The sequence below is a fragment of the Tursiops truncatus genome, chromosome 8, assembly GCF_011762595.2.
Source record: "Tursiops truncatus isolate mTurTru1 chromosome 8, mTurTru1.mat.Y, whole genome shotgun sequence".
NCBI lineage: Eukaryota > Metazoa > Chordata > Mammalia > Artiodactyla > Delphinidae > Tursiops > Tursiops truncatus.
Window position 1 is genome coordinate 94,967,083 of NC_047041.1, and position 15,180 is coordinate 94,982,262.

At 38.1% G+C, this 15,180-nt stretch overlaps 1 protein-coding gene across 5 annotated transcripts in view; it reads right to left on the minus strand.

Moving 5' to 3' along the window:
• Window positions 1-15,180, minus strand: part of CKAP5 (cytoskeleton associated protein 5) — a 107,084-nt gene that overhangs the window by 40,892 nt on the left and 51,012 nt on the right. For all 5 annotated transcript variants that reach the window (XM_073808873.1, XM_019947855.3, XM_073808872.1 and 2 more), the window contains 8 exons: window positions 11,566-11,670; window positions 8,561-8,650; window positions 8,293-8,457; window positions 7,664-7,792; window positions 6,714-6,896; window positions 3,378-3,491; window positions 2,978-3,088; window positions 1,518-1,610 (listed from right to left, as the gene is read on the minus strand). In XM_073808873.1, coding sequence (XP_073664974.1) covers window positions 1,518-1,610; window positions 2,978-3,088; window positions 3,378-3,491; window positions 6,714-6,896; window positions 7,664-7,792; window positions 8,293-8,457; window positions 8,561-8,650; window positions 11,566-11,670 — 990 coding nt within the window. The remainder of the gene's footprint in view (window positions 1-1,517; window positions 1,611-2,977; window positions 3,089-3,377; window positions 3,492-6,713; window positions 6,897-7,663; window positions 7,793-8,292; window positions 8,458-8,560; window positions 8,651-11,565; window positions 11,671-15,180) is intronic.

Consider the following 15,180-nt stretch of genomic DNA (forward strand, 5'->3'; position numbering starts at 1 on the left):
GACACAGCCGAAGAAAAAACAAAGAACTTATGAATGGGTAAATAAAATGTTGTATATCCATACGATGGAATACTGTTTAGCAATAAAAGACTGTAGGGCTTCCCTGGTGGCGCAGTGGTTGACAGTCCACCTGCTTATGCAGGGGACGTGGGTTCGTGCCCCAGTCTGGGAGGATCCCACATGCCGCAGAGCAGCTGGGCCCGTGGGCCATGGCCGCTGAGCCTGCATGTCCGGAGACTGTGCTCCGCAGCGGGAGAGGCCATGGCCGTGAGAGGCCCGCGTACCGCAAAAAAAAAAAAAAAAAGACTGTAGAGTTGATATATGCTACAGTATGGATGAACCTTGAAAACATTATGCTAAGTAAAAGCCAGACACAAAAGGCCACATCATTCTATTTACATGAAATGTCCAGGAGAAGTGATCCATAGAGAGAGAAAGTAGATTAATTGTTGCCAGGGACTGGGGGTGGGGACTTGGGGAGGAATAGAGAGTGACTACTGATGGGTATGGGGTTTCTTTTTGGGGTGATGAAAATACTCTAAAATTAAATAGTGGTAGGAGTTGCTAACTATGTGTATAGACTAAAAACAGCTGCACTGCGCCGTTTAAAACAATTTTATACCCTCAGGAAAGTTGTTATAAAGGAAAAAAGATATAAAATTATCTCTTGATATGGATCTAATACAAAGAAGTGTATTAGCTCAAATCAGGTGTGCTTCTTTCACCTATCTGAGAAGCTACGTAAGGGGAGTTTTAAAAGTGGTGGTGTGAGGGGAAGAAGGCAGTATCAGAACCTTCTGGCACGGGAAACCTTTGTGGAGCTGGATGGTTTGGATGAGGTTATAACGCAGTGCTAAGGGAACAGTGAGCAAGGGAGCTATGGTCCTAAACAGAGAATAAGAGATGGCAAAACAGAAGTAAAAAAGAGACTAGCAGGAAGCCAAAAATAAACCTGATACATTTCAAACTTTTGTTTCCCATCAGCTCTATGTATGTCTAGAGGAGAAGAAGAAAACACTTTTCTCATTTTCCTTCATGTATTACTTTCCTATACCTCCCTTTACACCTACTTTTTAAACTAAATAACGCTACTGCTCAATTTCATCTCTATTATCAGTTAATGAGTTAAACCGATTACGTGGTAATTTTTTATTGGCAATTTAAAGACTACATTTATTTTTTAATGCAAAGAAATAAGAAAGCTATCTCATTGTTCATCCCTCCCTATATTCGAGGGCTTCCAGGTCTAAATAATGAGAAAAATGCATACATATGAATTAACAAACAATAAGTATTTGTATATATATAAACTCCTAAATGCACAAAGTTAGAGTTATGTGTTTAATCAAAATGCACACATTCCACTGTTCATTTAAAATTACATGACACATTGGCTGAGTGATTTTAAAAAAAAGAACAAGCTAAAAATTACCAAACTATACCTCTCTAATACACCATAGGATGATGTAATGAAAATTACTTCAATAAAAGATAATAAATCTCTAATTTAAATATACCTGAAAATTAGTTTCTTTCCATCCAGGTTTCTTGGCCAGCATCCTCACTAATGCCTGGCATGGCATTTCAGTTCGGTCCATTAGTTCAACAGCCTTGAAGTAAAACAAGATAGTAGGAGAGTTAAGGGATTAATGATTAGTTCCAAGGGAACAGTATATACCAAATCAATTACGTGTTTACCTTTGAAGGAGTGAGGGGAATAGAAATGAGGAGGGTCACAGATAGAGCTTGTTTACTTTCTGTTCTAATACTTTGTTTCTTAAGTTGGATGTTTGGTATATGGTTGTTATAGTGATGCCACTGAAACTCTTTTTTTCACATTTCAGGAATTCATAAATAATTTGCCCCAAAGAAAGTAACAGTTTTAATTTGCCCAGTGTATGGCTGAAACTGCTTATACATATTTTGACTTATTCGATTTTCCTAAAAACATAGCAAAGTAGAGTAGGTTAGAAGCATTTAAGTACAGGTTTCAAAGAAGCACACCCAGGGCTAAGCTTGAGTGGCGGATGCAGGACTGGAAGCCAGGACTCCTGGCTCAAGTCGCAGCATTCTTGCAGTTTCTCCACACCCCTCCTCATTAGAATCAAAGAGTGTGTGCCAAAATAAACCACCATGCTCCTGTCCAACACAGATTTTTTTTAAAGAAGCTTCTCATACCAAGTGATAATGTCTATTCTTCTGAGAATCATGACAACAAAGAGGGAAACATAAAATGGATGAGGGGTGGTTTACGTGAAGAGACCTGTTTGCCTAGTAAGTTTAATACCATAATATTAAAATTCAGGGACTTCCCTGGTGGCACAGTGGTTAAGAGTCTGCCTGCCAATGCAGGGGACATGGGTTCAATCCCTGGTCTGGGAAGATCCCTGGTCTGCCACGGAGCAACTAAGCCCGTGCGCCCCAACTACTGATGCCTGCGTGCCCTAGAGCCCACGTGCCACAACTAGTAAAGCCTGCACGCTCCAGGGCCTGCATGCTGCAACTACTGAACCCGCGTGCTTCAACTACTGAAGCCCATGTGCCTAGAGCCCGTGCTCTGCAACAAGAGAAGCCACCGCAATGAGAAGCCTGTGCACCTCAATGAAGAGTAGCCCCCGCTCACCACAACTAGAGAAAGCCTGAGTGCAGCAACAAAGACCCAACACAGCCAAAAAAATAAAAAATTAAAAATAAAATAAAATTCATGTAAGCCTTATAATTCAGAATAAACCTAATTTTCTTGAGTATGCATCACTTAGGTTATGAGCTGATAGAAGCCACAGAAAGCAGATGTTGAAAGATAAATACTAAACAGCTAAAAAGCAAATAAAAACCCCACCTCATCTTTAGTTAACACCCTGCAGACATGTTCACTGGTTACAAAATACAGCAATTAGGACTAGTCCTTCATTTATCAATTCATCACTTCTGTATGATGTAATTTTCTTTCACATTCAACTCATCCCTGTGTACCCACCTTTTGGAACTCTTCCATACAGGCCAGCCTTTCCTTCCAGTTACTGCTGTCTAGAAGCTGTATACAGGTAGCAGGAAGGACAGCTGAAGCTTTTTCTTCACATACTTCTATCTGTAAGATACAAAACATTAACACTAATAATTGCTTAAGGAAACAGATGGCAACAATGTAAGAATACCCCAGCCAAAACTACAAGAACACTCCCATAGGTGTGTTTTAGTATCTGAGGATTCTATTATACTACTGTAAAGGGGAAGTTTGTCCAAGGCACAGTTTCAATAAGCTAAAAAGACATCCATTAACTATACGTTACAGAACTCAGAAAAGAAAGAACCTGAACCTCCTCATAGGCAATGACTTTCCGTGGTTTTGAGTTTGAGGCATACTGTATAATACTGACCGAGAGCTCAGGCTCCACTATTTCTTTAGTCTCCAACCCTTTCTTGTTCTTGGTTCCAGCGCTCCCTGCGCCTCCTAGTGCAGCTGGTTTCCCCTTCTTCGGTGGCCCGCCAGGCTAAAAGCAAACAGAAAAATATTAAACCACTTAAGGATTTAGAATAGTGATTCTTAGACATTTTGGGATTAGAGATTCCTCAAAAATTTGATTAAAATGAGGGATCACTCAACCAACAGCGACAACAAAAAGACCCATATTTTCTGTGCCCACAGAATTTAGCAATTTCAAGGGCAGACAGACCTCCTGAAGATCATTCATGGGGAATCTGTAGAAGCTGTGTTAAGAACCTCTAGGGCTTCCCTGGTGGCGCCGTGGTTAAGAATCCGCCTGCCAATGCAGGGGACGTGGGTTCGAGCCCTGGTCCGGGAAGATCCCACATGCCGCAGAGCAACTAAGCCTGTGTACCACAACTACTGAAGCCCACATGCCTAGAGCCCATGCTCCACTACAAGAGAAACCACCGCAATGAGAAGCCCGAGCACCACAACGAAGACAACAGCAACTAGAGAAAAGTCCATGAGCAGCAACGAAGACCCAACACAGCCAAAAATAAATAAAATTAAAAAAAAAAAGAACCTCTAATTCAAAATGAGCTAATGAGATAAATGAAATAAAAACAATAAACTGGATTTATGCTACATTTACAGATTAATTTGAGAATTAATGTTTGATGCCTTTAAATGCCTCTAGATCCTTCCTACACTAGTAAAGGGCAGTTTCTGAGTTATAACATTTACTCACTATTTAACCACAAAGTACTCACTATTTAACCACAAAGTTACTCCAAGTAACATGGAATATGTTATTACTCACTGTAGAACTATCTAATTTGTGAAGAAAAAGAGGTGTTATGCCAATTTCAGTGAGTGTTCTAGTTATGTTGAAGATGGCCATCTCACTGAATATTTTTTATTGTTTTATTAGTTTTCCAGTTGACTTGCTTGGGTTTTCCAAGAATATGATCATATAATCTATAAAAATGATATATTTAATCATATCAAAGTATCCATCCATTTCTATACGGTTAAGAATTTTTATCAAGAAGACATGCTGAAATTTATTATATTCCTTTTCAGTGTTTGAAATTAGACTTCTTTTGATCTATAAATTCAGTAATTTTTCTAATATCAAACTATCCTTGCGATCCTGGAATAAACTTCAGTTGCTCATACTTTCTATTGCACCCACTGGATTCTATCTGCTAATATTCTATTTAAATATCTTGATTTAAATTTATGTCACCCCCAGTTTTGAAAGGTCACAAGAAAATAGCAGTTTATCATAAGGTATACAGCCAAGGGCAGTAACATTAATATGGCAACACACATCACTGTCCACATCATTCCTTCTACCTATTTTGGATATTTGTTAAGCAATGCCCAAACCTAAAAAGAAAAGATAAAATGACAGAGGACCAATTTAGTCTTGAACATCCAGAGCTGTTCTGAAACCACTGTTATCTTGAACATATTCTGAGCTTTTAAGGTGGGGTTAGCAAAGCTAAGATGCTGGTTTTTAATCCAATGGAAACCTCTAACACTTGCCAGTTCACATTAGCACTATGATTTTATTGGTTCATAATAACTACCCCATGAAGAGAGATTTAATTGTTTTCTCACTGTAAAAATAGAAAATTTTACACTCTTTGATTTACTAGAACACCTCTTCTGGATCCTTTCTTGTATATAATAGTACTCTGTTTTATTAATTGAGAGGCACCTCAATTAATAAATCTCCTTTTTTTTTTTAAACATAGACATACATGTTTATTGGCTTAGTAGGTTTATTAGATGATACTGTCCTACTGATTTTTTCAAAAGAACAAAAGCAGGTCCTTCCCCACTCCACCCACAGCTTATTCTTGGGGGAAGGAAAAGAATCCCTTATAAGAGAAAGCCGGCTAGCATGGAAAGGTTCAGCAAGATAAGAAAAGGTCTTAAGGTGCTGCACCCAGGTCACTGTCCAGAGAGGCAGGAGCTGGTGAGAAAGGAGAAAATAGCTGCCAACTCCCTGTACTGGAGTACTGAAGAGACAGCATAACATGAAAGTACACAGACTCTGTAGCTAGATACCTGGGTTCAAATCCCAGTTCTGCAACTCTGGTCATTCAACAAATATATGCAGAGCTCCTGCTATATGCCGGAGCCTCTTCTATGCACAAGTGGTCAAGCAGTGACAAGATCTCTATCCTTTAAAGTTTACAATACAGTGTGGGGAGACAGAATAAACAAACAAGTGAATTGTAAGAGCATGTGCAGGACATGTAACCTTGCTGAGCCCCAGTTTCCTTTTCTGGAAAAACAGGGATCACAAAACCCTTATCTCAAGGATTGTTATGATGATTAAATAAGATTATGTAGGTAAAATGCTTCACAAAGTAAAGCTCACTAAATATCAGTTCTCTTCTCCTAACTCCAGGCTGGGGCTCAGGGTGGAAAAGAGAATCAAACTTCTTGCATTTTCAGCAGATAACTTCATGCTTAAGAGAATCCAGTCCAAGAAAAGTGTTCACTGTAAGAATGCCATATTTGCCCTTGGTCATTTCCCCCTCTTCTACACTAGAAAGTGAGACCCTGATGGAATGGAGACTCGGTGCTGCAATTCCAGAGCATTATTAGCAAAATGACCTTATGTTAAGTTAGAAAATGAACTTACATTATTAATGTTATGTACCTTGCCATACTATTTCATTATTATTTTTAATAAATTTATTTATTTTTGGCTGCATTGGGTCTGTTGCTGCACGTGGGCTTTCTCTAGTTGCAGCAGGCAGGGGCTACTCTTTGCTGTGGTGTGCAGGCTTCTCTTGTTGCGGAGCACAGGCTCTAGGTGCGCAGGCTTCAGTAGTTGTGGCACGTGGGCTCAGTAGTTATGGCTCGCAGGCTCAGCAGTTGTAGCACACGGGCTTAGTTGCTCTGTGGCATGTGGGATCTTCCCAGACTAGGAATCGAACTCGTGTCCCCTGCATTGGCAGGTGGATTCTTAACCACTGCGCCACCAGGGAAGTCCCTATTTCATTATTTAATGATACTTTCTGATGCCTTAAAATGTACTCCTGTATCTTCATTACCATTTTTATCTCTATATAGGTTTCAAATAACCAAATGTACTATTGGAATATGCTGTCTTCATTAAAAGATGCTCTGCTGTATTTTGAATGTTGTAATGAGTTCATCTCTCAAATGAAATCATATTGAAGAACAACCCTGAACCTGAGATTCAGACCCTACCTTACTAAATTCTAATTTTTAAACCATATTTTCCAAGTCATCTATTAACCTTAGTAGCAGGTGCCTTTTTTAAGGGTCCTGGTTTGGGTGCTGAAATGTCCTTTGTGTCCTTATCTCCTGTAGCCCCCGAAGCAGCAGCTCTTCCCGGCACAGGCTTGAACTCCTTCTTGTCAGCTGCAAGTCCAGCTTTCTTACCATGTACGAGCTCTACTTTTTCTGAACATTCTTTGATCTGGAGAATGAAATTGAGATACACGTCACTGAGCCTAACTTTGAAACACAATCATTACATTACTTAATAAGTCACTTCTAAACCACAACTACATGAGAATTCAGAGAGAAAAGTTTCCTTTTCAACAAAGATAAATTATCCATATTTTCTTGGCAGTAGATATACATTAATGACGTCTTACATTATATTTCTATGCAAATGAGAATTTACTAAACTTACAATAACCACATTTTTGTAGAAAATGAACTTACGTTTACTGGGGGGGAAGGGGGGGAGAGATAAATAGGGAGATTAGGATTGACATATACACACTACTATATATAAAATAGGTAACTAATAAGGACCTACTGTATAGCAGAGGGAACTCTACTCAATAATCTGTAATGACCTATACGGAAAAAGAATCTAAAAAAGAATGGATATATGTACAACTGAATCACTTTGCTGTACAGCAGAAACTCACACAACACTGTAAATCAACTATACTGCAATGAAAATTAAAAATAAACAATAACCATATTTTTGATGGAAGACATTCATATTTAGAAAGGCAATTTTCCAGGTATTAGAAATGAAATTAACTCAAAACATCATTTTTACCTCCTCTACAGATTGGTCATTCAATTTTATTTTATTTTATTTTTTATAATTTGAAAGATATTTCTACTAATCAAGAAATTCTGATCAAAAGGATACCAGTAAACAAACCCATATTGCACAGAGACAGGACCGCTATCCAATTTCATTAAAACCCATTACTAACCTACCTTATCAAGCTTGAGTTTGTCGACATCAGCTAAGAATGGGTTTACTGCTTTCTCACCAACCACCTTCAAAGCAGTACCCAATGCTTCAAATGCAGCATCTCTGACTTCAGGAGCAGAATCATTGATGTGCTATAGTCCGGAAGTAAGCAAGATGATCTTGATACAAGGTTCTTTAGGTATTACTGATTTTAATTCAGACTGATGGTTGTTAGATAAAGAATTTGCTTTTTACAATTCACAGAATCTAAGCTTAGCTTTCTATTTGCCAATTAAGTTACCCTTCCTCTTACCCTCTATCTAAAATGCTTCATACTCAAATGATCTTTAAATATTCTAAACTGGATGCCTGTGCTTGACCAGATCCAGCTGAATATCAGTTTATGGGCCAAATAAGAAATAAAAGTTTTAGTAGTTAGTGAAATTATAAAGCTAATTTGTGCTTTTCTTCAAGAACAGGAACATAAATAATACAAGAATTTGGATTCAATTTTCAAAGCTACAGAGGGTCTCTCCTCAAAAGACAATAATCTACAGTCTTAAAGTCAAGTAGTCACTGTACACAATCAGTAGAAAAAACAAAATCTTGCCTAGGTATAAAATATTTCCTCAATTTCAAAGAAAGTCTATACCTTAAGTAGAGCAGCACAAAAGGGCTTTAGTAAGCTCTTTGGCAGGGTAGAAGCAGTGCAGTGGCGGAAGCTTCTTGCAATAAAAAGAGATGTCTGCTGCTTGATGGTTGGATTTTTATTATCCATTACTGCTAAAACATCCTCACTGATGTTCTGTAGTGTGGTCTTTAGAAAGAAAATGTGGTCAATAAGCTTTTCTCAAATGTAAAGAACAATCAAAATATTACATTGACAAACTTTACTTTAGACAAACACAAACTCAACTTACAGTAAGAAAGATTGCATCAATTGCCTCCTGCAGGGCTTGTACCACTTGAGGCTTCTTCTCTTTGAATTTCTCCAAAATGGTTGGTACAACCTTTAAAAGTGAATAGTTGGAATGTATTCGGCAAAAAAAAAAAAAAAAGGAATGATGTACTGATATATGCTACAACATGGATCAACTTTGAAAACATTATGCTAAGTGAAAGATGCCAGTCACAAAGGACCACACGTGTATTATTCCATTTGTACAAAACTTCAAATCCACAGAAGCAGAAAAGTATATCAGTTGTTGCCAGGGTCTGGGGGAGGGGAGAATGGGGAGTGACTGCTAATGGATATAGGGTTTCTTTTTGGGGTGGTGAAAATGTTCTGGAATTAGATAGTAGTGATGGTAACACACCCTTATGAATATACTAAAACCACTGAATTATATACTTTAAGACGGTGAATTTTATAGTAAGTTATATCTCAATAAAACTTATTAAAACAATGTTTGCCTCTACCAAAATAAACAAAAAAAATAAACATCTAAGTTGGATTAAGAAGTCATTTCCTTTCTTGAAGGGCATAAGAATCTTATGCTGGAACAATCTTATGCCTATACCACCACAGCAATGTTTCTCAACCTTTTTTTTGCACCTGTACCTTATATGCAACCTTACAATCATTTTTATCAGTAACAACTCTTATTGGACAAAATGATCCTCAACTAGGTGGATTTAGGGTAGGGGAACAGGTATAGTATACAATCCTTCCTCCCCACCCAAGATTCTGATAGCCCTCACTTGGACTGAGATGTCTTCTGCCTCTTCACTACACTAAAGAAAAAAGAAACAGTACCAGAAACTATAGCATTTTTTTTTTTTTTTTTTTTTTTTTGCAGTACACGGGCCTCTCACTGTTGGGGCCTCTCCCGCTGCAGAGCACAGGCTCCAGACGCACAGGCTCAGCGGCCATGGCTCACGGGCCCAGCCGCTCCGCGGCATGTGGGATCTTCCCGGACTGGGGCACGAACCCGTGTCCCCTGCATCGGCAGGCAGACTCTCAACCACTGTGCCACCAGGGAAGCCCAGCAATTTTGATCAGAACTGTGTCTTCTTACTCAAGTACTAAGTTTAGATCAGTAAAGTTAGAATTTTTATAATGTTTATCTTATAAACTATTACTAATTCATTAAATATTTATTGAATACCAAGTATATGTATTGAGTATATGTAGCCAGGCACTGTGCTGGCAGGCAAATTAAAGTTGCTTTTTAAGGTCTAAAATATCTAGCAAAGCTCAATGGCACCTCCCCCAACCCAATTTTTTAAAAAAATTTCATAGAAGTGATACAGATCAGAAGGAATACAGTTTCCATGGAGAAATATAAAAGACTTTTTAATACTAAGAGTTAGTAATAAACCTGAAAATCAAAATACTTTTAAAAACTGTTTTTATTGATGTAACACTGGTTCATAACATTATCTAAGATTCATGTGTACCACATTATAATTCGATTTCTGTATACACTATAGCGTGCTCACCACCAAAAATCTAGTTTTCATCCGTCACCATACAATTGACTTCCTTTACCCATTTTGCCCCCTGCCAATCAAAAATCAAGATATTTTAATAGCTATAAAGCTAAAGTTCACTTTTATATATATTGTCAAAAAGACAGTTTATAAGTAGCTAAGGAAAATAAAGCTGAACCACACTAACGTGCTTGATATCAAACACTGTATATGATGTAATTTTAAGGGGAGACAAATACCCCAAACTGTAAAGCACTAGAGACATTCTTTAAGCTGCACACCAAAATGTCACAAAGCCAGAATCAGAATTCAAACTAAATGGTCAGGTAATCATCTAACTATAAATTTAGTAAATTAAAATGTACTTTAAAGATTGTTTTCTAGCTTGAAAAATTATAATACAGAAGTATAAAATATTCTAAGTAACACAAAACTGACCAAAAGCTAATCAATACACTCGATACCATACACACACAGAGATATTATATAATAAGTAATGATTACTATAAACATAATGATTATAATTTTACTCCAATTTGTGATTTACACGTTTAAGGGTTTTAAAGACCCTTATTTTTATTTCCCTGGTAACAAGCTAGTCATGATTTATTTTTATTTGGTAGTGTCTTATTTTTTTCAGTTGAGTTCTCTGAAATTATTTTTAATGCTATGAGTAAGCAAGCTCCAAATACCATAACTAAGTGAGGTTTGATGTTTGCTTCAATATAAAACTGACACATGACTACAGACTATTAGGAGACTCTCAAAAGTCAATCCAGGGAATCAAATGATCAGTGGCTAGCAAGTTAAACCCTAAAGTTCACTATGGTCAATATTCAGGATGCTGAGCCATTTTAAGTAATACAGATGAGATTTAGAGGCCAACTGACAGATGCCAGAATTAAAGAAAACATCGCAATTTGTTAAAACTGTTAGCAAACTTGATTGCTTCCAAATTTATGTTCAACGAATGTCTCTAGTCAGTTTCTTATAATAAACTGATATATCACCAACAGTGTAACCTATATAAGATGTCTCAAGTATATAAGTAAACTACTTTTTAAAATAGAAAAACACCATAAAATACATTTTATATATTAATCTCACTTCCGGTTTTATATTGTCTTTCCTGCTCTCATTTTTACTCTGTTCTGGTTATCACAAGTTATACTTCATACTGTTATACTGTATATAATATTTTAAGAGCAAAGCAAGATATAAGTAAATAAGTAATAGGCAAATCAATTGAACTAAGTACTTTAGGTCAAGTGCCTGATTTTCTACATAAAGCTAGTGAATTTAGTTACAACTGACATTTTTATTGAAATGTTGTAAGGAGTTATACTCAGTATTAACAAAACTTAGTGAGAAATTTACTTTCCCCATATATATAAAGATCTGTGCCAAAAAGCTGTTTTAAAGCATAAAGCAAACTAGCCTGCCATTCTTGATAACGTTGTTGATTTGTATCAAAAAAAGGAGTGTTACTTACGTGTCCTGCATATTGTCCGAATTTCTTCCTTAGCCCAACAGCCAGGCCAGTAAGACATTTTGCTGCCAGAGCCACCAACATGACATTGGTGTCCTTTCCAACAACCTACAGAGGGTGGAAAGAAAGGAAAACAAAAGAGTCACAGCCCCATAGAAGGGAACTGAAAATTTATTCTTAAAAGAACTCTGAAAGCTATTATGTAATGAATAGCCAACTTTGTTTCCTACAAAAGAGGAAAGATTCTTCCTTGACAATATCAAATTTGGGAGCTTCCCTTCATTATGTTTAGTCTCCTATCTTAAAGTTCTACCGGTAAAATATACATAAAACCAGGTCAAATCGCTAACGCTCCATTTGTGGTAGTATGGGCTGTCAGCATTGCACAACTGTGCAGGAGGTGACTCTGATAATGGCAGAGAAGCTGGAGGCCTGCTGACTTTGCTTTGGGGCAGGGAAAGCCAAAAGACGGTGTATCTCCAAAAGACACCACAGAGTAGCAGCTCTAAAATTTATACCCAAGAAACACCAGTAGAAACTGTTGTAGGTACCTTCAAGAAGCTGATGGGATGTAAACTATTATATATAGGATGGATAAATAACAAGGTCCTACTGTATAGCACAGGGAACTATACTATATTCAATATCCTGTGATAAACCATAATGGAAAAGAATATTTAAAAAAAGAATGTCTCTATGTGTATAACTTTGCTTGAGTCACTTTGCTGTACAGCAGAGACTGGCACAGCACTGTAAATCAACTATACTTCAATAAAAAAATTAAATACAAAAAAAAAAAAGAAGCTGATGTGGACTCTAAATTGCAAATGCCATTGCAACCATTCCTCTGAGGGAGCTTCTGGCCTTGCAGCTGCCATTTTAGTTATGTAGTGATCATCAGACTTGTATTCAGAGTCTCTCAGCAGTCTCCTCCAGCAATGTTTATACTACCACCCTCTGATAGCATACCCTACAAGGCCCAGAACTTATCAAAAGTCATAGGTAGTAGCTGCATTTGTGTCAATCTAGCAAGACAGTGACTATGCCTCAGTTCCCTCCTAATGAGATTTTACTTTGGTATACTGCTCAAGTCAGCTGGTGTTAAAAAGCTGCTTTACTTTTAAGCGCTCCCAAACCCTTGTTTTTTCACTCTTTTCCCAGGTAGAAGTAATGCTTCCATTCTATTTTGGACTTTATCCCTAAGATGTGGTATTTCATAAGCAGAACACTTCATTCCAGATTCCCTGAATTAAAGAACCCCTAATGCATAGCATTCAACGAAGTTCTATTTGGCACCTACATATATTCCCTAAGTGCTGAGGAGTAAGGGTTAAAAGACTAACATTTATTAAAAACAACTTCAAAAACTAAAAACAGAACTACCATATGACCCAGCAATCCCATTACTGGGTATATACCCAAAGAAAACCATAATTCAAAAAGACACATGCACCCCAATGTTCACAGCAGCACTAATTACAATAGCCAGGACATGGAAACAACCTAAATGTCCATCAGCAGAGGAATGGATATAGAAAATGTGGTGTATATATATATATATATACATATACACATACACACACACACACACACAGGAATATTACTCAGCCATAAAAAGGAACAAAATTGAATCATTTGTAGAGACATGGATGGACACAGAGAGAGTCATACAGAGTAAAGTAAGCCAGAAAGAGAAAAACAAATATTGTATATTAACGCATACATGTGGAATCTAGAAAAATGGTACAGATGATCTTATCTGCAAAGCAGAAATAGGGACACAGATGTAGAAAACAAATGTATGGATACCAAGGGGGAAGGTGGGGTGGGAGGAACTGGGAGATTGGGATTGACACATATACACTATTGATACTATGTATAAAATAGATAACTAATGAGAATATACTGTATAGCACACGGAACTCTACTTAATGCACTGCGGTGAACTAAATGGGAAAGAAATCCAAAAAAGAGGGGATATATGTATATGTATAGCTGATTCATTTTGCTGTACAGTAGAAACTAACACAACATTGTAAGGCAACTATACCCCAATAAAAATTTTAAAACATTAGATGCCATAATTTTATAGGTGCTTTATAATCCTTATTTTAATTTTCACTCAAACCCTATAAAGCAGGTACTATTACTATCTCAATTTTGTGGATTTCAAGAATTAAATAGAGGACTTCCCTGGTGACGCAGTGGTTAAGAATCCGCCTGCCAATGCAGGGGACACGAGTTCAAGCCCTGGTCCAGGAAGATCCCACATGCCACGGAGCAACTAAGCCCATGAGCCACACCTACTGAGCCTGTGCGCCACAACTACTGAAACCTACGTGCCTAAAGCCTGTGCTCCATAGCAAGAGAAGCCTGAGAAGACTGCACTGCAACGAACGGTAGCCCCAGCTCCCCGCGACTAGAGAAAGCCTGCGTGCAGCAACGAAGACCCAACAAAGGCAAAAATAAATAAATTTATTTAAAAAAAAATAAATAGAGATTAACATGCTCAAGGTCACAGAGCTAGCCAACGGCAGTGCTGTGATTCAAACCTAGGTCTGCTTTGACTCCAAAGCTTTTGCTCTCTTTACTAAAGCATATTCTCCCTGTAAACTCATGGCAAATTCATTTTCCTTATGAGAAGATGAGATCAGGGTCCTAATAAACATTTTGTTAAATCTGTAATTACTATAAATTTATGGAGTAAAAATTCTATTCAGTTTTGTATTGAACACATTATTGGTATTTGTAAACGTCTGGATTATTTTTCCTTACCAAAGCATCTCAGGTATTATTTACATGCTAGACTTTATATTTAACATCTAAATGTATATTCTAGGAATGGTCATCAAAAACATGCCAGGCCCCATTCCAAGAGGTCCTAGTTCAATGAATTTGTGATGGGATTTGGATATCAGTATTTTAATATAGCTCAAAAGGTGATTTTGTTATACTGCCCCAATTAAAGGCCATCATTCAATCCCATCCTTAAGAGACTACCTCTAGGGCTTCCCTGGTGGTGCAGTGGTTGAGAGTCCGCCTGCCGATGCAGGGGACACGGGTTTGTACCCCGGTCTGGGAAGATCCCACATGCTGCGGAGCGGCTGGGCCCGTGAGCTGTGGCTGCTGAGCCTGCGCGTCCAGAGCCTGTGCTCCACAACGGGAGAGGCCACAACAGTGAGAGGCCCGCGTACTGCAAAAAAAAAAAAAAAAGAGACTACCTCTAGAGACTTCCCTGGTGGCGCAGTGGTTAAGCATCTGCCTGCCAATATAGGGGACATGGGTTTGAGCCCTGGTCTGGGAAGATCCCACATGCCATGGAGCAACTATGCTTGTGCACCGCAACTACTGAGCTTGCGCTCTAGAGCCCGAGAGCCACAACTACTGAGCCCGCGTGCTGCAACTACTGAAGCCCGCTAGAGCCTGTGCTCTGCAACAAGAGAAGCCACGGCAATGAGAAGCCCACGCACCGCAAGGAAGAGTAGCCCGACTGCCACAACTAGAGAAAGGCTGTGCACAGCAACGACGACCCAACGCAGCCAAAAATAAATTTAAAAATTTTTAAAAAAGAAGACGTTCTTAATTAAAAAAAAAAGAGAGACTACCTCTAAAGTTACC